The sequence below is a fragment of the Mytilus trossulus genome, chromosome 7, assembly GCF_036588685.1.
Source record: "Mytilus trossulus isolate FHL-02 chromosome 7, PNRI_Mtr1.1.1.hap1, whole genome shotgun sequence".
NCBI classification, from domain to species: Eukaryota; Metazoa; Mollusca; class Bivalvia; order Mytilida; family Mytilidae; genus Mytilus; species Mytilus trossulus.
The window spans coordinates 59,110,101-59,135,362 of record NC_086379.1 but is presented as its reverse complement, the minus strand read 5'-3'; the positions used below and the strand labels follow the sequence as shown (position 1 = coordinate 59,135,362).

Here is a 25,262-nt window from a genome sequence, read left to right as displayed (position 1 = left end):
CCTCACAAATAATACATGATGGTCTTGATGTATAGATTCTGCGTATTGACGTTGTTTATCATCTTAACTGCGTGTTATATTGTTCTTTTATTTGTCTTTGTTCTGTTATTAGGTCTTTCCACTTTTCTGTGGAAAGACCTATTGTTTTTCTTCTGATTATTTTTTTTTTTTTTTTTTTCTTCCGCCTAATTTTGTTCTTGCGATAAACATTTGTTTCGCAATATGTCGCTTAGATATTTGGTATATGATATTGAACAGTTTATGCGCTTTTGAAATTTACCCTGCGTAAACGAATACTTTTCTTTGTAGGAGTTATCTCCCAAAACACTGTTTTCCTTGTTAGCGCATCTCCTTCGCAACCGTAAAAGATTAAGACAAATTTATTTTACAAAATTTCTCGTTATATCCTTCGCATGATTTGTCCTATTTTGACCGAAGCGATATGACCGCTCCATATGAGAGTTATTTCCCCTTATGCATCTGATATAAGTGATATGAATTTCTATCTTATAAATCATAAGTGATAGAGACCTAGGATCTTTTGATTTGAGGTCCTTGGTCCAAAAAAATAAAAAATAGGTCAAGGTCAAAGGTCAAGGTCATATTCTAATTTTTGAATTTGGCTTATTTCCACTAATTTCCAGAAACCGTATAAGATATCGACAAATTATTTTTTGTTAAATTGTCAGTAGCGACATGTCGTAACACGTAAATTTTGATTGCAAGGGTACGTTGAACTTAAAAGTGAGTTTTCTCCCCTCTTGTATTTAAAAATACGCGTATGGTGATATAACTGATTAACCAAATATAATTTAGACCTATGGTCTTTTGATTTTAGGTCCTTGGTTTATGACCTTGAAATTGATCTCAAGGTCATAGATTAATTTGACGTTCTAGTTTTTGACCTTTGCTTTCAGCTCATATGTATACATGATATATCCATGAGACTTTTGGCGAAAGGTATCAAACCATTTAACCTTGAAAAAAATAACCGGAAGTGACCTTGTGTAAACCGGAAGTAGCTATTTTTTGTACTTTATTAATAAAAAAGCATATAGAACCAGATCTTTTTGGAATCACTGTCAATTAAATATTCAAATATAATCGGAAGTAACATTTTTCAAACCGGAAGTAACAATTTATCTCCCTTATTTAAAAAAAATGTATAGAAACCATATAATTATGGAATCAGCGTACAATAATCTATCAGTTGACGATTGAAATGACATTTTAAACTTAATTTTACAACTTTTATATTAAAATACATTGTTTTCAGTGGAAAGACCTTCAATTGTTCTCTGAGAACAATTGGTTTTTAATTAATATTATTTTTACTGTTTTGTCAGTTTTATGTGATATTCATTTGACGTGGCCCGGTACTTATGCATCCCTTCAATACGTTTGTATTATCTTTCATTTTTGCTGGTGTGTGTTGTATATGCAAAGTGTATTAACCATATATGGATCCTTAAAAAATCTATAGAACTTCTTGGTAATTTTAAATCTCGGTCTGTTTCTGAAATTAATTCTAACATAACGTTTGATTTTTTAACCTTGCATAGCACAATTCCCCATGTGAAATTATAATTGTTCTTAATATACATTGAACGACAAAATGTCTTCCTTTGTGACGTTTACATAATCTGACGCCAAACACGCAAAACAATGAATGTGTTTTTTAATTTGATATATGCTTTTGTGCTTTTTGTAAAAAGCAATCGTACTTTTGAAAAAAGTTTTTTGTTATTCTACTGTTCCCCTTTTCTATTAGTATGCAGAATTTCTTCAAACTGCAACTTAAAAAAAGTGTTTCGTACATAAACTTCTTAAAGAACTTGATGCAGACAATTTTATATGTAAAACTAAGTAAATACATGTACAGGTTAAAATAACCTCTCAAGTTGCAGATGAAATAAAAGTATTGGCATGATCATTCCATCAATATCACTCATACATTATAAATGACTAACGCGGTCAGAAAAACTTGGTCTTAGTTTTTTATGATCTATCATGTAATTCCCAATACAGATTTTTTCTCTCATTAAAGATAATAGCCATTGGAGTGTAATTAAACAAACAAATAACTTAGATTGTTTGAAATACAATTAATATTTAATAATTGTCTCTTGATAGTCTATTTAGTAATGACAACAGAGATTGTTCCAGCTGCAGCATAAAAGATACAATAAACAGTTAAATTGCATACACCACGTCAGGAATATGACAGGTGTTGTCCGTTCGTTTGATGTGTTTGATATTTTGGTTTTGTCATCTGATTCGAAATTTTTCGTTTTGAAATTTCCTCGAAGTACAGTAGTTTTGTGATTTTATTTTATACAGAAACAAAAGACAAGCACGGAGGTACTGGCTCCTGACATAATGTGATGGGGTTAAGCGTGTTTGCGCTAGCACAGTACAGCAATAATTCTTTTCAGTTAATTTAGAAAGCTGTCAAAGCCTCATTTGGCAGCACATGTCATTGAAAACGAGATACCTATCATAAGTGAGCGAATAACACCATAAAGCTTATTTTAGTATTTTGTTTTGAATCTCTATATAGAATAAATAATAAAAAAAGACATATATATGTAACATACAAAACCCTGATAATTTTCATTACCACATTGGGATGCATAGCAATGCTACATTTATTGACAGGAATTGAGGCAACAGTAGTATGAAGCTGTTCATAAGTCATAAATTCATTAAGAAAAAACAAATCTGGGTTACAAACTCAATCGAGAAAAACACATCAATTTGAAAAGGGAGACAAAAAAGTGTTACAGCCACACCAAAGGGCAACAAAAAACAGACGCCAACATACACAGAAACGAACTATAATTTATAACAATTGTCATATTTCTGATTTGGTAAAGGACATTAAAAGAAAATGATGAGTTGCACCTGGTTTTATTGCTAGCCAAACCTCCCGCTTATATGACAATGTTAAAATTATTGCTAAAGTGACAATACTACTTGACAGGAATACATTACAATCAAATGCAAGAACACTAAGAAAATATATGATGAGCTACTACGTTCCAAGTGTATTTAGATGTTTTAGGTTTTGGCGATTGGTGGATTGTATCTTGTAAGTTTATAGTGGTAACTGAAATGGAATATCGCCTGCGTATAAACAGTGTAAACTACAAATATGCATCATATAAACTTTGTTTACGAATTTTATTCTGGTAATAGTCTCTTTACCATGCTGTCTAGCATACAACATGTAAGCTAAAACATCATTGTAAATCAATCAATATCAATTTGCTTTGTGTTTCGTTCCAGATTAAAATTGAGTATTTGTGTGAATCGTCAAGATATTATAAATACAATCAAAATGATCTGGTTTTATATTCATGCTTTTGTCTATTTTCAACTATCAACATGAACAATTAATGTGTTAACATGAAAGCATTCTATATGGTAAATCATGATGGTCAATGAATATTAAAAGTGCTACTGAAGTAAACTTGACAAACCTTCTATGACACAGTTTCCATAATCACAACTCGTAACTTCCCAAGCATCACCTGTACAGGGTTCACTTCTACATTGTCTTGTCCTGTTCTGTTCACAATTTGTAAAACAAGTTCCATTTACCCATGCACCCCAATCTATGGATATAAATAACACATACAACTAGCAACTGTAATAATTTATTGAAACAGTACATTTATTCATATACTCTAATTCTATGATTAAAAATAACTTTTATAACTTTAAATTATAGTTAGTCATTGACAATAGTCATTTATCTATGCACTCTAATTCCTTGTGTAGATATTACACATATCACTTTAACCTGTAGTAAATAATTTTGACAAGTTCTTTCTACGCATGCAGTCCAATATATGGTTGGAATTCATATGCACTAGAACTAAACTGCTGAAAGATATAAAGAAGTCGAAAAAATATGAAATAAAGTGCATTCAATCAAGCTCTAGGAAATTAAATACTTATAATATCATGCATGTACACGAAGATGTACTTTTTTTACCAAGAAAAATACAACCGCTTTATGTTTTCGATGCCTTTATCTTGTTGAAATACGAAAAGTTTCACAAAATCTCTATTTTTGACCAAAGTAGGATGTAAATTCGACGAATGATAACAAAAATATGCATAAAGAGTTTGTTTTACATGTTTTTCATCAACTTAAAACGTTTTTTCAACTTGAAAAATGAAATTAATAGTCGGAGCAAGATATCTCCCTTACAGAACTCCCTTGGCCTGTCTAAACAGAAACAGAAAAAAAAATCAACGGGAACAAATCGAAACAGCACGATAACATTCCTTATATCTATGATGAGTTTATATCAGCACTATAAAGCATGAGACAACCGTATTCGTTCTGAAAATGAACCAGTACTTTTGCTTCTTAAAGTAATCCATTGGCATTGTTGTCCACACCATGATACTCACTAATTCATAATTCACCCACTTTTGAAGTTAAACATACACCTGTTTTATAAATTTTAGTTCCTTATTTCATTTGCCCATTTTATTGCGTCTGAGTACAAAGACTATTATGATTAAACCCTCGCCTTCAATTTCGTTTCATGATAAAACATTTTTGAAAATACTATGCCCTGTTTCTATTTGTTTTATTTTTCAATTTTCAAGTGCTTACATTTTAATCTATGTCTGTTAAATGTGTTTTAAAAGAAACAAAACATAATTTGAAATGTTTAGAGACATATAGTTTTTCTAGCCAAAAGGTATCCACATTTAAGGATAAGAAAACTATACGTTTCTTTATACTATAGATTTAGGACAAAACAATATGGTGACGAAATAATGTCTAATAAACATTTTTTGGATGGGTTGTTGTCCTTTGACATATCCCCCATTTCCGTTTCAATTTTAACATAACTGAACTGTCATATAGAAACAAAGAAGAACTTATGATAATGTCATCTTTTGACTCCATTGATTTCATTTTGATCAATTGAATGGTTGTTAATTTTAACACTATTTTCAGCACTCTTGGCGTTATGGTGATGTCCCAGTTTTATGGGGGGAGGGGGGGGGGGGGGGGAGGGGCGGAATGGAAGTTAACATCGACCTTTGAAAAAAAAACTGCAAATTCGCGACAATTAAGATCAGAGACGAACCAACCTGTCATAAACTGGTATGTATCAAATGTGTTGACAGGCTATTGATCAATGTGATAAACTGCGGGTTGTCGTTTGTTGGTATAGTTCATAAATGTTTCTCGTTAAGTGTTTGGTACTGATGAGACCGCTATTTTTTCTGTTTAAATAGTTTTATTCTAGTTATGTTTTTGGTCCTTTATAGCTTTTGGTATGAACAAATGGTCTGTGTTGAAGGAAAAACTTTGACATATAATGGTTTACTTTTACAGATTGTGAATTGAAATGAGAGTTGACTCACTGGCACTCACACTCTTTTTATTTTTCTCTACATCATTAATCAAGAGAAAACATGACATATAGGCCATTGTAAAACATATACATCAACACTATCAATCATTTGAATCAAAAGAATCGTTAAATAATTTAGAGAAACATCTATATTAAAAATATATGCAACTTTCAAACATCTCGTTTCTGGACAAAAATAACCAAAATTACAATGATACTTTGCAACTCAAAGATCATTCATTTTTACAGTAACAGAAGCTTTCGCTGAACACTTTCGGATATCTGGTTAGCAATATAATGGACATAAATAGTATTTCACTCTGTTATTTCATCCTTGTGATATTTATTTATCGATGTGTCCTTAATGTGAGATTTCAATAATTTAAAACGCATTTAAGAGGAAATTCTAGAATTTTGAAAACACTTGTTAATATTGATTACTTTTTTTTGTTACATATATCTTCATTTATAATTTACATCTACAATGATATATGAGTAATAAAACGTAATAACTTTAAACAAATATTCCATTTTACAGTGTTTATACTGCCATTCTGTTTAACCAATCGAAAGATATAGAAAGAAACGTTTTGAATAGATGAAACTGTGGCCTCCTGTTTGTTGTCTTGTAATTTCATCGCCATGGTGTTTGCTTTTGCTTTCCTTTATTGATAACATTTTAGCTTAACTTTGGTATATAATGTATTAAATAAATATAACTAACTTTATAGATATACTTTTTTGAATATTTTTACCTAGATATTCAAAAACTAATATAAGGGGTACTAAATTGAAGCTGTCGATTGAGTAAATTGCGAACAGCAAAAGTGCAATAAGACTTTGATTAATTTAAAAAAAACAATTTGTATCTGCGATAATGAATTAGCTAATGACAAAAATAAAAGTGGTAGAAAGACATTCATTACGAAAAATTAAACTTTCATCATTCAGAATATGAAACCATTTTGGCTGATTAAAACTTTAAGTAGGTGATTTTAATAAAACTTCACCATTCCCAGTTCAGCAAAGTTAATATTTCATTCGAACAATTTCCATGTTTTAATACCAAACCAATATTATCAGCTTAAATTACAGAAATTCTCATTTATATTTTACATTGAAATATTATGTGAGCTAGAACAAGTGATATAATATTTCGTTGTTTTAAATTTTGTATATAACATGATACAAAAGAATAAACCTTAACTTAGTCAATTGGTAAAATAATCGTTTTTGTCGTTAAACTTTGTTCGTTCGTCGACATTTTGAAACCACATCCATTCTGACGACAGTTACTTGGCTTAACATGGGATTTTTAGATAATCAATATACCCTGCTAAGATTGTGCTTCTCTTAGTTATCTTTGCTAACCAGATTTATCAGTAGGGTATATGAAAAAGAAAACTTATATATATATATAAAAGCTTGGATATGCTATATATTTACATCTAATAAATACTTCACTGAGCTGAACCATTCTCAGACCCATTATCAGAGAATATGTTAGTACATTTTTAAGGTGTATCTCGTGCAATATTTTTTCAAATTAGGGGATTCATGAGACGGTTACCAAATTGCTACTTTAATTACAAAAATAGCAAAACTGTTCAGGCCTTCAATTTTTTTTTTATTCAAATTAATTTAATAGGATTATATATAGTAGAAATGTCATATGTGATGAATGCAACTTTATGTTGTTGAAAACATTAAATAATTGGCGTATTGATTTTGATTTAAAATGTTAAATATTTTAGTTAAAGGACTAAAGACAGTTGAGCCAAGTGATACATGTCACAGATATTAACATCCGTGTAAAATATATTCTGTATGAAATAATATGATTAGGTTTAGGTTTGGCTCATATCTGACAGTTTTTGACTAGTTGCAAGATATGTGAAGCTCTAGCTAAGTCAAATATGAAAGACAAAAAGAACGTATATAAAGCTGATATCCGACAAATATTAAATTAATACACATACAGAATGTTTATTGATCAATTTAATTCAACAGGCCAAATAATTGACTATCGAATCTTCTCATTTAAATTAAAATAAGGGCGATATTTTGGTATTGCTTGAATTGTTTTACATTCGCCATTTTGGGTTTATTTGCAGCTTTCTATGGAGTGTGATTTTTTTAATCTTTGTTGAAGGCCCTTTGATGAGCTATAGTTATTGATATCTATGTCATTGGACACACCTTACTCATTTTCTATATTGTACTTTGTATTCTCAAGTTAAAACTCACTACAATACTTTAAACAAGTACTCAGAATATCGAAAACAATTAAATCAATTGATCAAATGGGTAAAATCCTGTCTGATTAAGTATTACAAAGAACGTTTTCCTAGAAGCACATGTAACGTTTTTTAATCGCTATTTTGTTTGCTGAATCAATGTCGCTAGAAAAACAAAAGCACCAACTTCCAGGAACCAGACGCGAGTGTTTTACTCAAAATAGGGAAAATTGACAATGCGGTTTTTTTTTTATCGATTTGAGTTGTAATAACATCCTAGCACAAAACACAAATTAAAGACCGAATCACAAATATCCTTGTCCTATTATATAATCAATATCTAATTGTTAATTACTAATTAAGTTTTCGATTGGAAATTTTAACAAAACACAATAGCTGAATGACAACTTACTGTTTAAGTACCTCGATTTCAAAATTTTCCATTCATTAATGATACATTTTTCGTTCAAATGAAACGAGTAATGACAAAACTTGTTTGATACCGGATAATTGAATTCAATTCTTACATTGATTAAAAAAATCGTTTGCTTATCAAAATTCTATACAAATACTTGACATATCAAAATGTTGTTTCTACATTATATAATCTTGTGTTATGTATCGTAAATCATCATATAGAGTAAGGAGATGTGACATGATTGTCAATGAGACAAACACCCAACAGAAGCAATATGGTGTTAATGTAAGCAACTACAGGTCATCGTATTGTCCTAAACAATCAGCTAAATCAGTTCCGTATAGTAGTCCCCGATGAGACGAGATGTTTTATGGAGTTTTTTTCTTAAAAGAACCCAACAGCTTTCTTCATTTCAAAAGCAATTGACGAATTATAAGTATGATAGACTTAGCCAACGATAATCTGCAAATGCTGCTTTCTAAATTCTGCATACCATATCTTATAAGGTCAGGCAAGGTTGAGATATTTGACTATTAATTTTTGGTTTACTTCGGTCATATAGCTCTTCAAATGTTTCGATTCTTATATATCATTTGCATTCACAAATTTGGCTTTGAGCGTTCCCGATGGAGGTAAATCGAGAAAATAATTTCGAATGCTTTAAATAAGAGAACTCCGAAATTGATAAAGGTCTCTAAAGATACCATAACTTATACCATACATATCTTATATGAAAATTCCTTACTAACTAAGAGCTAATTGCTAACTTGATCCGTTTCTGTGTGTAATACATTTCAGTGTTGTGTCGTTGTTCTCCTCTTATATTTAATGCGTTTCCCTCGGTTTTAGTATGTTACCCCGATTTTGGTTTTTGTCCATGGATTTATTAGATTTGAACAGCGGTATACTACTGTTGCCTTTATTTATGATCTTTAAAACGACACACCTCACATCAAGGAGAATTCCAAACAAGAGAATGATCTAGAACGTCAACATACCATATTGTATTGGACATATTATTGATAAATTGTGATTTAAAAAAACAAACAAAACACAACGAGACATATTGACATTTATATGATGAAGACAGTTTTCTAGTATATAAACTTTAATGGGGTATCAGTTAGTAATGAATCACCTTATACATTTTGTATGTATATTTTAAAGAGACAATTCTTTATAAGATATTACTTTTTAGCAACTGCATATAATTTTATACTGGGAAAACGTCTTACTTATTTTGTAAATTAAAATAATACATCATAAATTGAATACGTCCAACGCGTTTTTCTAGATTTACTATCGTCAGCTACATTTTGCAAAATAAGGATGTATTATATAGTACTGAAGGATGTTTACTTCAGAAAAGGGACCTAACAATATAATTCATATCAAAATTGGATTTTTACTGTAGGAGTCGATACCAGACAATTAAAACAAAGTTTGTACAACATCATGCCAGTTCCAAAGTATCGACTACTAAGCTGATAATAGTACACCAGAAGTGATATCACCCCCGTGCTGTAAAAATTGCATGCAACCGAAGAGTTTTATAGAGTAACCTTTACCAGGAAATTTCGAAGCAGATTACCAATAATGTACCATTCAGAATATAAAACCATTTCAGTTGATTAAAACTTTAAGTAGGTGAATTCAATATAGCTGTAAATACCATTTCTAAATTAAGCAAGTTTCATATTTTAATTGAATAATATATACTATTTTATTTCAAATCCTAATGACCCTAAGTTGTAATTACATCAAAACATAAAAAAAATAAACAAAAGACCGAAACATTTATATCTCTTTTAGATCATAAAAACACTATCGTGTTGTTGATTATTAATGAAATAATTGATGGGAAAATTTAATATACAACTATTATCAATGACGCCTTTTTTTAAATACTCTAAAGAAATCATATTTTATCATATGTTATTCTATTATCGATAAGTTTGTATTTCAAATGAAACGAATACAGACAAAAATTTGTTTAATACCGAGAAATTCAATTTGAAACGTACACTGTTTTCAGCATATTAAGCCATCATTATGATCGGAAAAATACTTTCACATTATAGTTAAATTTCTACTTTAAATTATCTTATCGAATGTTTACAAAAAAAAGGAGATGTGATATGATTGCCAATGAGCGAATTCCCACCAGATTTAGAATACGACAGCCGCGCGTTTCGTCTACAAAAGACTCATCAGTGACGCTCGAATCCCAAAAATTGAAAAGGCCATACAAAGCACGAAGTTGAAGAGCACTGAGGACCAAAATTCCTAGACGTCTTGCCAAATACAGCTAAGGTAATCTATGCCTGAGGTAGAAAGCCCTAGTATTTCAAAAAATTCAAAAAACTGTAAACAGTAAATTTATGAATATAACAATATCAATGACAATTCATGTCAGCACAAAGAGTGCCGGCTACTGGGCGTGTGATACCCTCGGGGATATAAATCTCCACCAGCAGTGGCATCGACCTAGTGGTTGTAAAAAAACTCATCATCGATACCAGGACTAAATTTAGAATACGCCAGACGCGCGTTTCGTCTACAAAAGACTTATCAGTGACGCTCGAATCCAAAAAATCATCGCTAGGACAAAAAGTAAAATATTTCATTAAACAAATCCCATTAGGCAAAAGAAAAATATGACAAACATCTATACTAACTGTGGGTCGAATAAAATAAATTGTATTGTCCGAAATGTATTTTTGGATCCACCTCAGTCAGAAACATTCAAAGAGAAAAACGGAAAACGCTTCAAAACAGATCAAATTGAAGCGTAAAAGGATTGCAAATATAAAAAAAGAAGATGATTGCCAAATATCATTCAAGTCAACAAATAATTTAAATATGTCTCTTTCTGTTTTTTCTCTCCCAAATTATAAATATTTAGTACTTTTTAAGTATGCTATTTTTTTGTTTCTATACACAATCTTCAGTTACATTCTTATTGTTTGTCTAGTTTAAGAAAACAATGTTGCTGATAGTGTGAAAACTCTTCTTATACCTTCTTATTTTTTCCATAATTAGGACAATCTATGGCTGAGGGGAGACAAATGATACCAGAGTCGAAAATAAACCAACAACGCCATGAACAAGAACTAAATAAAGAAACACAAACCATACCAATATCCGGGGTTGATATTACGTGCTCCACTTCTGGTACCCTTGTTATGGTAAATAGACAGTTACTTATTTTTGAAAACGGTAAATTGACCTCTTGTTACGATTATTCATTATGAGACAGTTTTTTTAGGAACAATACTTTATTCTGACTTATAACATATTTGTTCAACCTACATTTTTTTAAAAGAAGGATTTTAGTATCAATAAAGACCTATTGATGTAATTAAGAAATAATTTTATGACAATATTTGAATCAAAAACAAATATTCATTTATTGTACCACATTAAATATTCATTTTGAGTAGAACTAGCTGTGTCTTTCAATTATGAAGTATATGATGTGAAACTTTTATTTTACGATATTTCTATTAACCATAACTTTGTAGTTTGAATCAATAAATGATGAAAATGTATCATTCTTCCCAAAATATGACATAAAATCACTACAATAACACTACAGCGTTATACAATCTTCAAATGGTAACATAAAATACAGCATGGGCAAGGTTATCAGAATCTCTTATATAAAAAAAACATTTCAGAAATCTTTTTGACTACGAAGAAAATATTTTCCATTATGAATCTAAAAACCGTTAGAGCATTTTTCTGCAAATACAAAAATGTTATTCGTAATTTCAATGAATGTGTTACTTAACGGTACAGAACTGTCGTTACATGTTACAATTTACGAAGGAAGAAAGAAAAAAGAAAAAAGTAAACAGAAATATTCACGTCTGTACTTTTATTGCTAATCTTACATTTCCAATGGTCAGCTCTATGCTAAAGACTTTACTCTCATAATAGTTTCATCAATTTCAAGTGTTATTTCGACTAAAACTAAACTGGTGGTAGAAATTTTAAGTAAATATATGGAACATACAAACTTGCATGCCAATGCCTTTTGTAAATCTGTTTTCTATAACGTGGTATAGTATTTAGCATCATTAATACTGTCGTCCGTAGACCAAACCCGATAATATAATGCATTATGTCGACATGGGATAGCAATGTTAAGTTATCCTTTTATGTTATATATCTATAGTGTACTGTGATACACTTGTCCTAATAACAATAGTCTAGAACTTGCAATTGTGACTGCAACACGCTATTGTTAAGATTGAATATGACCATGGGTGGATAATTTATGCAATTGACGGTACACTGACAACTAACATTTGAAATTGTATTATAATTATTTTGATATCTGAATAGTCGTTTAATCTACAATTTTACTGATTGTGAAAATTCCAGTCTTTACATTTTTGCTGCGTGTGGTAACAAAGAATAAAAAAAATACCGAGATCCAAGGTAAATTCTAAAAGGGTAATTCTATAAAATTGACAAAATTGAATGATACCAACCAACAGAACGTTTTCTTATCATGTCTATTTGGATTCAAACCCAAGTTTGTCAATAAAACAAAACAATGAAAAACTATCATAAAAGTGGGAGGATAGCTATCTATAAAACCCATTCCCTCCATAAAATGCTTGTACCAAGTCAGGTATATGACAGTTGGTTTCTAATTGTTTCGTTTATTGAAATCGATTAGAGTTAGTTTGATAAATTACTATTGAAGTTCGTTTTTTGCGCTATGATTTTTGAAAGAAGTACCACCAAGGTTCCTCAAAATTATATGCCTTTTTTTGTTGTTGACATATTTGTTTATTTTTATAATGATTTATAAAATTACAAATTATTAAAGATTATAAAACCATGTTGACTGCTGTACCCCTATTTTTGACATTTTACTTTTAATGACTTTTCGTTTGGTTCACACGTCGTTGTAAGTACAATGTAATTTTATGCAACTGTCAGAGTTTAATTAGATATAGAACCAGTTTAAATCTACCATCTACTACATAAAAAAATACATGTACCAAGTCAGGGACACACAATTGTTATCCGTTTGGTTGATGTGTTTGAGCGTTTGCTTTTGTCGTACGCTAACGGAATTTCGTTTTGAATTTTCTAGGAGTTTAAATTTAAGACTGCGGACATGTGAGTTGAAAAACGACACATCGTATAGGTCAATACGTTCGTTATTGTGACCGTGTCGATTTCACCCGTTTTCCTTCATAACTCAGTTTAAACAAATACCATAAAATGAAGTCGAGATGTATGTATTTGTGTTTTTGGGTTGTTCCTATTTTGACAAATACTAAACGTCTCTTAATATACTACATGAAGTACACACAGAAAGACAAACACATTAGTTAACTGATGTTTAGATCACATAATTTGATAATCATATTAACAAACAAAAATCTAAGAGAATCCCACGAGCCCCGAAAGGAGCGATATCAAGATCTAATGCGTCAACACTAAATTTAATTACTTTCGGGCGAATATGATTTTTATTGTCCGTTGATCTCTCAAGTTCATTATACGAAAAAGATAAACCCACACATTTAACTAAACAAAAAGTAATCCCTTTTTATATACAGATGAAGGAAGATGTGGTGTGAGTGCCAATGAGACAACTCTCCATCCAAATAACAATTTAAAAAAGTAAACCATGCTTATATAAAAATACGTATTGCATGTAAAACTTTATGAACACATGCTTTTCCAGTGCACCGGTTAGTGTTCCGAAACAGAAGTCTCTTTAACTTCCATTGCATAAATACACAGATCGAGAATAACCTCCATCAGATGATCAAATGTTTTGAATGAAAAATAATTAAAAAAAAATCTTATGACAAAAGGTCATTTTAAATATAGAAATATAACCAAATAATGAAAAAATTGCGGAAATGCTGCTATGGAACTTAACTATGACAATTTCAGTAGAAATAAGAAATATTTAATTTACTATGTTTTCAACTTTCCAGGGAATTCCTAATAGATCCCTGCATTAATTCTACTGTTAGTAATCATGTCATTTATGTGCAAAATACACGTTTTTTCCCAATATGTATATTAACATTAATAATGTCATTTTTTTCTGCACAAGATGCTAATTTATACAATCGATTCACTGCAATGATGATCGAAGCAAACATATTTGAAAGTTCATAAGTTTTGTAAAAGCAAACTTTTGTTTTTGTTGTAGCAAATAAATGGGTCAATTTAAAAATAAAATATCTGGTGTATGTAAACTATTTCGGTTTTTTTTTCAGTCACAGTTTCAATTTTTGTATTTGATTAAAAATAACCAGGCTTGAATCATTAAATTGCATAATAATCAGTTCACTAACTAAACGACACTATCTTAAATTATTAACGGCACAGTCAAACAAAAGCATAAAACTAGCAGGCGAAAATCCGGAGGAAACATTATCAATTTAAATTCTTTTATTATTAAGAATATCTTATACGTATATTTCTAAGTGTAATGTCTTTTTCTCATCCTAGTTGGTACTAAATTCAGAAATATTTAATTTCTGGCTGCATTGAAGACCTGTTGATGACCTTCTGCTGTTGTCTTCTCTATGGTCGGGTTGTTGTTTCTTTGACACATGACCCATTTCCATTCTCAATTTTATTTATAGAGAATAAAAACTAAATTGAAAATGAGTAAAACACGTAACTTTTATTTGGACTGTGGGAGAGATGCTATAGAAGTTTAGGTTAATAATTTATTAACTGGAAATTAGTGTCAGTTGTAACAACAAAGGTCAATGTATTGTAAATGAGCCATATGTCACATATTCTGGATATAGTTTGCTTACAACTTCAGCTTGTTGAGTTGTAACTTTAAATTGAAAAACGTTAAGTTAGCTACAAAACCTAGTTTATTCCACCATGTTCTACATAAGAAAATGCCTGTACAAAATAAAGGCAACAGTAGTATACCGCTTTTCAAAAGTCATCCATCGATTTAGAGAAAACAAATCCGGGGTTACAAACTAAACCTGAGGGAAACATCAAATATAAGAGGAAAATAATATAGCAAAAAAAACAATAAAGAGCAACAACAACAAAAAAACAAACCAAAATGCAACACGCACTGAAAAGAACTGTAAAATATTAATTGCCATATTCCTGACTTTGGCAGACATTTTTAAAAGTCTCCAATGTCTTGCCCATAATGTTTTTTCTTGATATAATGATATTAAACAAATCCCATTAGGCAAAAGAAAAATATGACAAACATCTATACTAACTGTGGGTCGAATAAAATAAATTGTATTGTCCGAAATGTATTTTTGGATCCACCTCAGTCAGAAACATTCAAAGAGAAAAACGGAAAACGCTTCAAAACAGATCAAATTGAAGCGTAAAAGGATTGCAAATATAAAAAAAGAAGATGATTGCCAAATATCATTCAAGTCAACAAATAATTTAAATATGTCTCTTTCTGTTTTTTCTCTCCCAAATTATAAATATTTAGTACTTTTTAAGTATGCTATTTTTTTGTTTCTATACACAATCTTCAGTTACATTCTTATTGTTTGTCTAGTTTAAGAAAACAATGTTGCTGATAGTGTGAAAACTCTTCTTATACCTTCTTATTTTTTCCATAATTAGGACAATCTATGGCTGAGGGGAGACAAATGATACCAGAGTCGAAAATAAACCAACAACGCCATGAACAAGAACTAAATAAAGAAACACAAACCATACCAATATCCGGGGTTGATATTACGTGCTCCACTTCTGGTACCCTTGTTATGGTAAATAGACAGTTACTTATTTTTGAAAACGGTAAATTGACCTCTTGTTACGATTATTCATTATGAGACAGTTTTTTTAGGAACAATACTTTATTCTGACTTATAACATATTTGTTCAACCTACATTTTTTTAAAAGAAGGATTTTAGTATCAATAAAGACCTATTGATGTAATTAAGAAATAATTTTATGACAATATTTGAATCAAAAACAAATATTCATTTATTGTACCACATTAAATATTCATTTTGAGTAGAACTAGCTGTGTCTTTCAATTATGAAGTATATGATGTGAAACTTTTATTTTACGATATTTCTATTAACCATAACTTTGTAGTTTGAATCAATAAATGATGAAAATGTATCATTCTTCCCAAAATATGACATAAAATCACTACAATAACACTACAGCGTTATACAATCTTCAAATGGTAACATAAAATACAGCATGGGCAAGGTTATCAGAATCTCTTATATAAAAAAAACATTTCAGAAATCTTTTTGACTACGAAGAAAATATTTTCCATTATGAATCTAAAAACCGTTAGAGCATTTTTCTGCAAATACAAAAATGTTATTCGTAATTTCAATGAATGTGTTACTTAACGGTACAGAACTGTCGTTACATGTTACAATTTACGAAGGAAGAAAGAAAAAAGAAAAAAGTAAACAGAAATATTCACGTCTGTACTTTTATTGCTAATCTTACATTTCCAATGGTCAGCTCTATGCTAAAGACTTTACTCTCATAATAGTTTCATCAATTTCAAGTGTTATTTCGACTAAAACTAAACTGGTGGTAGAAATTTTAAGTAAATATATGGAACATACAAACTTGCATGCCAATGCCTTTTGTAAATCTGTTTTCTATAACGTGGTATAGTATTTAGCATCATTAATACTGTCGTCCGTAGACCAAACCCGATAATATAATGCATTATGTCGACATGGGATAGCAATGTTAAGTTATCCTTTTATGTTATATATCTATAGTGTACTGTGATACACTTGTCCTAATAACAATAGTCTAGAACTTGCAATTGTGACTGCAACACGCTATTGTTAAGATTGAATATGACCATGGGTGGATAATTTATGCAATTGACGGTACACTGACAACTAACATTTGAAATTGTATTATAATTATTTTGATATCTGAATAGTCGTTTAATCTACAATTTTACTGATTGTGAAAATTCCAGTCTTTACATTTTTGCTGCGTGTGGTAACAAAGAATAAAAAAAATACCGAGATCCAAGGTAAATTCTAAAAGGGTAATTCTATAAAATTGACAAAATTGAATGATACCAACCAACAGAACGTTTTCTTATCATGTCTATTTGGATTCAAACCCAAGTTTGTCAATAAAACAAAACAATGAAAAACTATCATAAAAGTGGGAGGATAGCTATCTATAAAACCCATTCCCTCCATAAAATGCTTGTACCAAGTCAGGTATATGACAGTTGGTTTCTAATTGTTTCGTTTATTGAAATCGATTAGAGTTAGTTTGATAAATTACTATTGAAGTTCGTTTTTTGCGCTATGATTTTTGAAAGAAGTACCACCAAGGTTTCTCAAAATTATATGCCTTTTTTTGTTGTTGACATATTTGTTTATTTTTATAATGATTTATAAAATTACAAATTATTAAAGATTATAAAACCATGTTGACTGCTGTACCCCTATTTTTGACATTTTACTTTTAATGACTTTTCGTTTGGTTCACACGTCGTTGTAAGTACAATGTAATTTTATGCAACTGTCAGAGTTTAATTAGATATAGAACCAGTTTAAATCTACTATCTACTACATAAAAAAATACATGTACCAAGTCAGGGACACACAATTGTTATCCGTTTGGTTGATGTGTTTGAGCGTTTGCTTTTGTCGTACGCTAACGGAATTTCGTTTTGAATTTTCTAGGAGTTTAAATTTAAGACTGCGGACATGTGAGTTGAAAAACGACACATCGTATAGGTCAATACGTTCGTTATTGTGACCGTGTCGATTTCACCCGTTTTCCTTCATAACTCAGTTTAAACAAATACCATAAAATGAAGTCGAGATGTATGTATTTGTGTTTTTGGGTTGTTCCTATTTTGACAAATACTAAACGTCTCTTAATATACTACATGAAGTACACACAGAAAGACAAACACATTAGTTAACTGATGTTTAGATCACATAATTTGATAATCATATTAACAAACAAAAATCTAAGAGAATCCCACGAGCCCCGAAAGGAGCGATATCAAGATCTAATGCGTCAACACTAAATTTAATTACTTTCGGGCGAATATGATTTTTATTGTCCGTTGATCTCTCAAGTTCATTATACGAAAAAGATAAACCCACACATTTAACTAAACAAAAAGTAATCCCTTTTTATATACAGATGAAGGAAGATGTGGTGTGAGTGCCAATGAGACAACTCTCCATCCAAATAACAATTTAAAAAAGTAAACCATGCTTATATAAAAATACGTATTGCATGTAAAACTTTATGAACACATGCTTTTCCAGTGCACCGGTTAGTGTTCCGAAACAGAAGTCTCTTTAACTTCCATTGCATAAATACACAGATCGAGAATAACCTCCATCAGATGATCAAATGTTTTGAATGAAAAATAATTAAAAAAAAATCTTATGACAAAAGGTCATTTTAAATATAGAAATATAACCAAATAATGAAAAAATTGCGGAAATGCTGCTATGGAACTTAACTATGACAATTTCAGTAGAAATAAGAAATATTTAATTTACTATGTTTTCAACTTTCCAGGGAATTCCTAATAGATCCCTGCATTAATTCTACTGTTAGTAATCATGTCATTTATGTACAAAATACACGTTTTTTCCCAATATGTATATTAACATTAATAATGTCATTTTTTTCTGCACAAGATGCTAATTTATACAATCGATTCACTGCAATGATGATCGAAGCAAACATATTTGAAAGTTCATAAGTTTTGTAAAAGCAAACTTTTGTTTTTGTTGTAGCAAATAAATGGGTCAATTTAAAAATAAAATATCTGGTGTATGTAAACTATTTCGGTTTTTTTTTCAGTCACAGTTTCAATTTTTGTATTTGATTAAAAATAACCAGGCTTGAATCATTAAATTGCATAATAATCAGTTCACTAACTAAACGACACTATCTTAAATTATTAACGGCACAGTCAAACAAAAGCATAAAACTAGCAGGCGAAAATCCGGAGGAAACATTATCAATTTAAATTCTTTTATTATTAAGAATATCTTATACGTATATTTCTAAGTGTAATGTCTTTTTCTCATCCTAGTTGGTACTAAATTCAGAAATATTTAATTTCTGGCTGCATTGAAGACCTGTTGATGACCTTCTGCTGTTGTCTTCTCTATGGTCGGGTTGTTGTTTCTTTGACACATGACCCATTTCCATTCTCAATTTTATTTATAGAGAATAAAAACTAAATTGAAAATGAGTAAAACACGTAACTTTTATTTGGACTGTGGGAGAGATGCTATAGAAGTTTAGGTTAATAATTTATTAACTGGAAATTAGTGTCAGTTGTAACAACAAAGGTCAATGTATTGTAAATGAGCCATATGTCACATATTCTGGATATAGTTTGCTTACAACTTCAGCTTGTTGAGTTGTAACTTTAAATTGAAAAACGTTAAGTTAGCTACAAAACCTAGTTTATTCCACCATGTTCTACATAAGAAAATGCCTGTACAAAATAAAGGCAACAGTAGTATACCGCTTTTCAAAAGTCATCCATCGATTTAGAGAAAACAAATCCGGGGTTACAAACTAAACCTGAGGGAAACATCAAATATAAGAGGAAAATAATATAGCAAAAAAAACAATAAAGAGCAACAACAACAAAAAAACAAACCAAAATGCAACACGCACTGAAAAGAACTGTAAAATATTAATTGCCATATTCCTGACTTTGGCAGACATTTTTAAAAGTCTCCAATGTCTTGCCCATAATGTTTTTTCTTGATATAATGTTGGTACATATATATCCGTTTATATGACATGAAAAATCATAGGGTGCTCACTTATCAAGTTTGTCTCTAACAGATTTATAAAGAATTGTGACTGCAATCAACGCTACATTTTTTTTTAGGTCAGCACTACCTATTGATTCACTGATACGATATATATCAATATGGGCCTAACTCGAATAATTCAGCACCCTCTATCCACTACTGTTCTCGAAGTTGATGGAGTGATAGTAGATATCGTAATATAACGACTGGATTATTCGGTTTAATATGGGCCCATTTTACTAGCGACATGTTTTGAATCTTTCCCGGGGAATACAAACTCCACTAGCAGTGGCATCAGCCCAGTGGTTGTTAATAAACTTATCATAGATACCAGGATTCTAATTTTGTATTTGCGACAGACGCGCGTTTCGTCTGCAAAAAACGCATTAGTGACGTTTTATCCAAAAAGAGGAAAAGACATAAATTAAGTAAGAAGTTAAAGCGCACTGAAGACCAACATTTCTAAATAGTTATCAAAGGTACCAGGAATATAATTTAGTACGCCAGATGCGCGTTTCGTCTACATAAGACTCATCAGTGACGCTCATATCAAAATATTTATAAAGCCAAACAAGTACAAAGTTGAAGATCATTGAAGATCCAAAATTCCAAAAAGTTGCGCCACATACGGCTAAGGTAATCTATGCCAGGGATAAAAAAATCCTTAGTTTTTCGAAAAATTCAAAATTTGTAAACGGGAAAGGAGTAGGTTCAGTAAGACCCCTTTTTGGCCCCAAAATTCAGCAGTTTTACAAAATTGTGAAATTATTAATCTTTGAGCTATTTATACTGACCGGCTTTAGAAACGCAACACTAGTTTATTTTTGTGTTGTTTTTGAATGAATGTGTCACCGTCAAAAAAGATGACTGCCTGTTACAAACGCCAAAATGATTGTCAGAAAGGTCATCAAATACTGTCTGACATGTTTTAGGTTCTGTTTTACACCTTCTGATTTTGCATTTGTTTGACCCATTAATTGCTTTTGGCAATTGTGTGGTTGGAACTTGAGGGCTTTAAAGGTTTTCTTTCAGTCGATTCTTAAGTAATTCAGTTTATGGTAAACATTTATGGCATGAATGAGTCTTGAATCTATACTCAATGACACTCGGCAATTTGATTAGCAGTTTACGTTGCGGCCGTAAACACGTCTTGCAAATGACGTTGCGTATTCAAATTCCGTTGACATTTCATTGTCACTACACGTTGATCTGTTCATTGATGATAGAAACAAATCTGGTCTACTTGTTTCGTTGTCGGAACGACAGTAAGACGAGTTTCTGAAGTCATAAAGTATGGTTGCAGCACGTTTATGTTTTCATGTTTGCAATATTCTCAGGGGATAATTCAGTTTTTTTATTTCTCAGTCTTGGCAAAATGGGGATGCAACATTTTTAAACTGAATTAAGTGAGTCAAAGGATTTAAAGAACTGTTTCACAAAGCAAAAATCCTGAAACAATCTTTCATGGGTCCAAAATTTCGCTTTAAGAAATTCGTGCGACTTCAAAAATTCGGTATGTTCAATAACCACAGGTAAGTCAGATTTTGATTTTTTGTAAGGAGAAAGAAGTATGATAAGCATGGACAGATGTTATAATAAGAGAATCAAACAAGATTTGGTAAAAAAACCAACAAAACGAGTGTTGCGTTTCTAAAGCCGTTCAGTATATTTAAAAGTAGAATGCTCCTGCTTCATAAATATGGGCTGTTTTTGTCAATACAATGCACATATCGGGTACTAGCATCATTAAGTCATGCTAAATTACTGAAATCTTAAAATGTTTAGCATTTTAGTTAAATTTTAGATGGTTTCCGTCTTAAATGAAAGTGACCGCATTCGTGTTCATTCATAATATTGAAATGTAAGTTGTATTTGATGATAATACATAACACATATAAAGGTTGAGGATGAACACGGATGCGGCCACTTTCATTTTTGACAAAAAACATATTTGATAGATTTTTCATATTTAAACTTGAATCGGAGCGTTTTTTAATGACTAAATCAGTTGAAATCTTTCACAAAAACTAATCGAATCAATTGAAATAAACACTGAAGTGTTTAAAATATGTTCAAAATCTTTCGTTAGATGAACTTGAAATTTGAGGCCAAAATCCGCCCTTACCGGACCTACTCCTTTATAAAAATGACCACATTATTGATATTCATGTCAACACTTCGACTACTGGGTTGGTGATATACCTAAACGTTTTGCATAATACAAAAAAAAAAGGAAACGGTAAATTGTCGTTTTTTTATTCGTCCTAGTAACGTCTTGTAACATTACTTTTAAGTCTGTAATTATGCTGCAGGGCGTAAGTATGAAGAAATTGTTGTCAATGAGAAACCTCTCCACCGTTTTAAGTGAGTGAAGGGAAGCAATTATTATAAACCGTTTTTTATTTTTTTTTTCGTCCGCTAGTTTTCAACCGTAATACATCAAAAATGTTAAAGAAAAATACGTTAATTAAAATGAATTTACCAATATAAACATTTTATGGTGAAAACATTATAAACTATCTTTTCATATTTTTAAAAAGTTGCAAATCCGAACCCTCGTAAATGATTTTTCATGATATTGAAGTAAGTCAAGTTCTATATAGCTGAACTGGACATTTACGTACTTATCATCTGAGCTAAATTTATAATATTAACTGTCCATCAATCAATCAGGGTTAAACAAGTATATCAAAACGAAGGATAAACACTACATAAACTAAATTCCTTATAAAACATAATTAAAACATTACAAAATCCCGACAAACGTGTATATGAGTTCAATTAATTATTGTATACTATAACTAAAGTACTGGCTGCAAATATTTGACAGTACTATAATAACGAATTCATCATTACTTACCAGCACAAACTGTTCCAATACAGCAAAATAAAACCACAAAATAAGTAAAAAAAATCATAGTTCAATAGAGTCTTCCCTTGCACGAGGACATTATCATCTATTACTTGTGATGGTAAATATAACAATGGAAAAACTCATCGTTAAAGCGAATTTGTTCCTTCAAGCGATTACTGGAAAACTTTAATTATTAATTTTTCAAATATCAAGTTATTAATCTCATCAGTATCCTTATGGCGTCAATATATTGAGGGGACCTGTACCATGTGTATGCAACTTTAATTATTGATGACCTACTAACAAGTGATGTAAAAAATATATACTTAATTAATAAAAAGAAGTAGGCGAATAATTGTATGTATTATGTCAAACGAAGGTTGAAAACAAGAGTATGTAGTGAAGGGGTGAGGGCGAACCTGAATGGTTAAACGAAAGTTGTATATACATGTAGATGTTCACCATTATACATAAGAAGCAATTCATTATGGGATACTCAATTAAAACAAAACTGTGACTAAGCAAGGTATCTAAATGAAGCCGTGGTGTAGCGGTTAGCACTACTAACACAAAAGGTTCCTGGTTCGATCATCGGTTTGGGGAGATAATTTCAGGGACTGAATTTTCAGCTCTCCATTGACATCATTTGCGAGTATGGTCTGAATAAATGATGATAGTCAGTTGAAAGGGAACGATAAATGACTGGCCCGTGTTATGAGAGAGCAATATATCTTGCACGTAAAAGGCATCCTTGCAGATTTCGAAAAAGAGCAGGCTAATACCGATACAAGGCCGAACTCGCATCCGCAAAGTGGAACTGGATTCATAAATGTTGCAATAACTTGTTTCCTAATACCCTAAAAATAAAAATGTTTAAACAAAATATAGGTTATTAGGATACAGACCCTTGCGTTTTGTTTTATCTGTTATTAAATTGTACAATGATATAAATTGATATTTGGTTGAACCCAAGGTTAGTTCTGAGCTTTGACGATGAAAATAAACCGACATTGTGGCTTGGGTGGAGAGCTGTCATTGGCACTCGTACCACATCTTCTTATATCTATGTATATTCATGGAAGTATTATATTGACAGGAACTCCAACAAGCAGACTTCAAACGTTTATAGTGCGATGCCGCAAAATCTTTAAGTATCTGTTAATTAACTCGACATGTCTTATGGATGCATGGGATCATATCAAATTTGTGGAACCTCGTGAAAGATCGTAATTACGGAACATACCGAAATAAACGGATGTGTACTTAATTGTCAAGGAAATGACATTAACTGACAGTGTGAATGACAAATATGTCAATATTTACTGGTTTTGCTGCTTAAAAACAAATAAAAAAGAAATGAAACGAAATTCTGGCGACTGTTTGCAACACATAGAAAAAAAATATAGAAAAAAAACGAGTAAAAATACTCAGAAGCAATACACATTTAAGTATAAGTACAAATGTAACAATCAATATTAAAATAGAAGGATTTTTCATTCATAAGAGGGTCGTTGGTTAATCACGCGTAACTGTATATTTTAAGCTTTAAAACAAACGGAAAAGTTATCAGTAATAATTATTGATATTTCGGAACTGTTTAGCTTTTTTAAAAACACACCAATAAATTCAAATGTGATTTCGATGATAAAAAAAATAACTGCTCATACCCAATTATAGTGATCGTTCTTTAAATGCATTCAGATATATTTAAAGCCATCCGTAAAAATAAATCTGTCAAACATCAGAATATTCTCGGACTAGGTTGAAATAACTGAATGTTAAGATTTGTTTACAACGAATTATCATAAAAGGTGTAAAAATTAATCTGATTGACTCGTAACCTGATACTGCTATATAGAGGACATCACATGTGTGTAATTATTAAAATCTTTTAGTCTTTAAAATACTGTGGATTCATTTATTTTCGTGGGTACCAATTTTCGTGGTTTGAGGAAAATTTACATATTCGTGGATATTTAATTTCGTGGTTTTGGCAAAGTCTACACTCATTCCTTTAGAAAATTTGTTATTCGTTGAACATTTGAATTCGTGGTTATCCTGTACCCACGAAATCCACTAAAATATTGGTATCCAACGAATATTAATGAATCCACAGTATATTTGATAAGTAAGTTAATATCATTTTACGATATTTTACGATAGAGAAAACCATATATCTTTGCGTTACACTCGATAAGAATTTACGGTCTTTTACTTGAAATTTAAGTTATTTGGCGCCATCTGGCACACTTCACGCGCATCACATTATTTTCTGCTAACACTCTACTACAGACTCATTTAATTTTTATAACACGATATTTTCCGATTTTCTAGTTATAATGATAAAAATATATCTAACAAAACTAAAAATAATCTTAACTTCTTTCCAAATATAGTTAATTTTCTTTTGTCATTCTGTGAAATATGGACCGATTTTTTAGATTGTTTCAGCTGTAGTTTTTATTTATTGAACAGAAACAGGTGTCGTTGTCCATGTAGCGATTCGCAAAAAGCCACAGGAGTTTCCGTGTTTATTTACATTGGTAGGTAGACAAGCCCTTCG

General features: G+C 30.8%; 1 protein-coding gene across 1 annotated transcript in view; it reads right to left on the bottom strand.

Moving 5' to 3' along the window:
* The window catches only part of LOC134726554 (uncharacterized), a 67,575-nt gene extending 44,725 nt beyond the window's left edge, over nt 1-22,850 (bottom strand). The window contains exons 1-2 of the mRNA XM_063590960.1: nt 22,706-22,850; nt 3,483-3,617 (exon numbers count right to left, since the gene is read on the bottom strand). Of these exons, the coding sequence (XP_063447030.1) occupies nt 3,483-3,617; nt 22,706-22,763 (193 nt within the window). The 5' untranslated portion in view covers nt 22,764-22,850. The remainder of the gene's footprint in view (nt 1-3,482; nt 3,618-22,705) is intronic.
* Nucleotides 22,851-25,262: the final 2,412 nt, after the last annotated feature.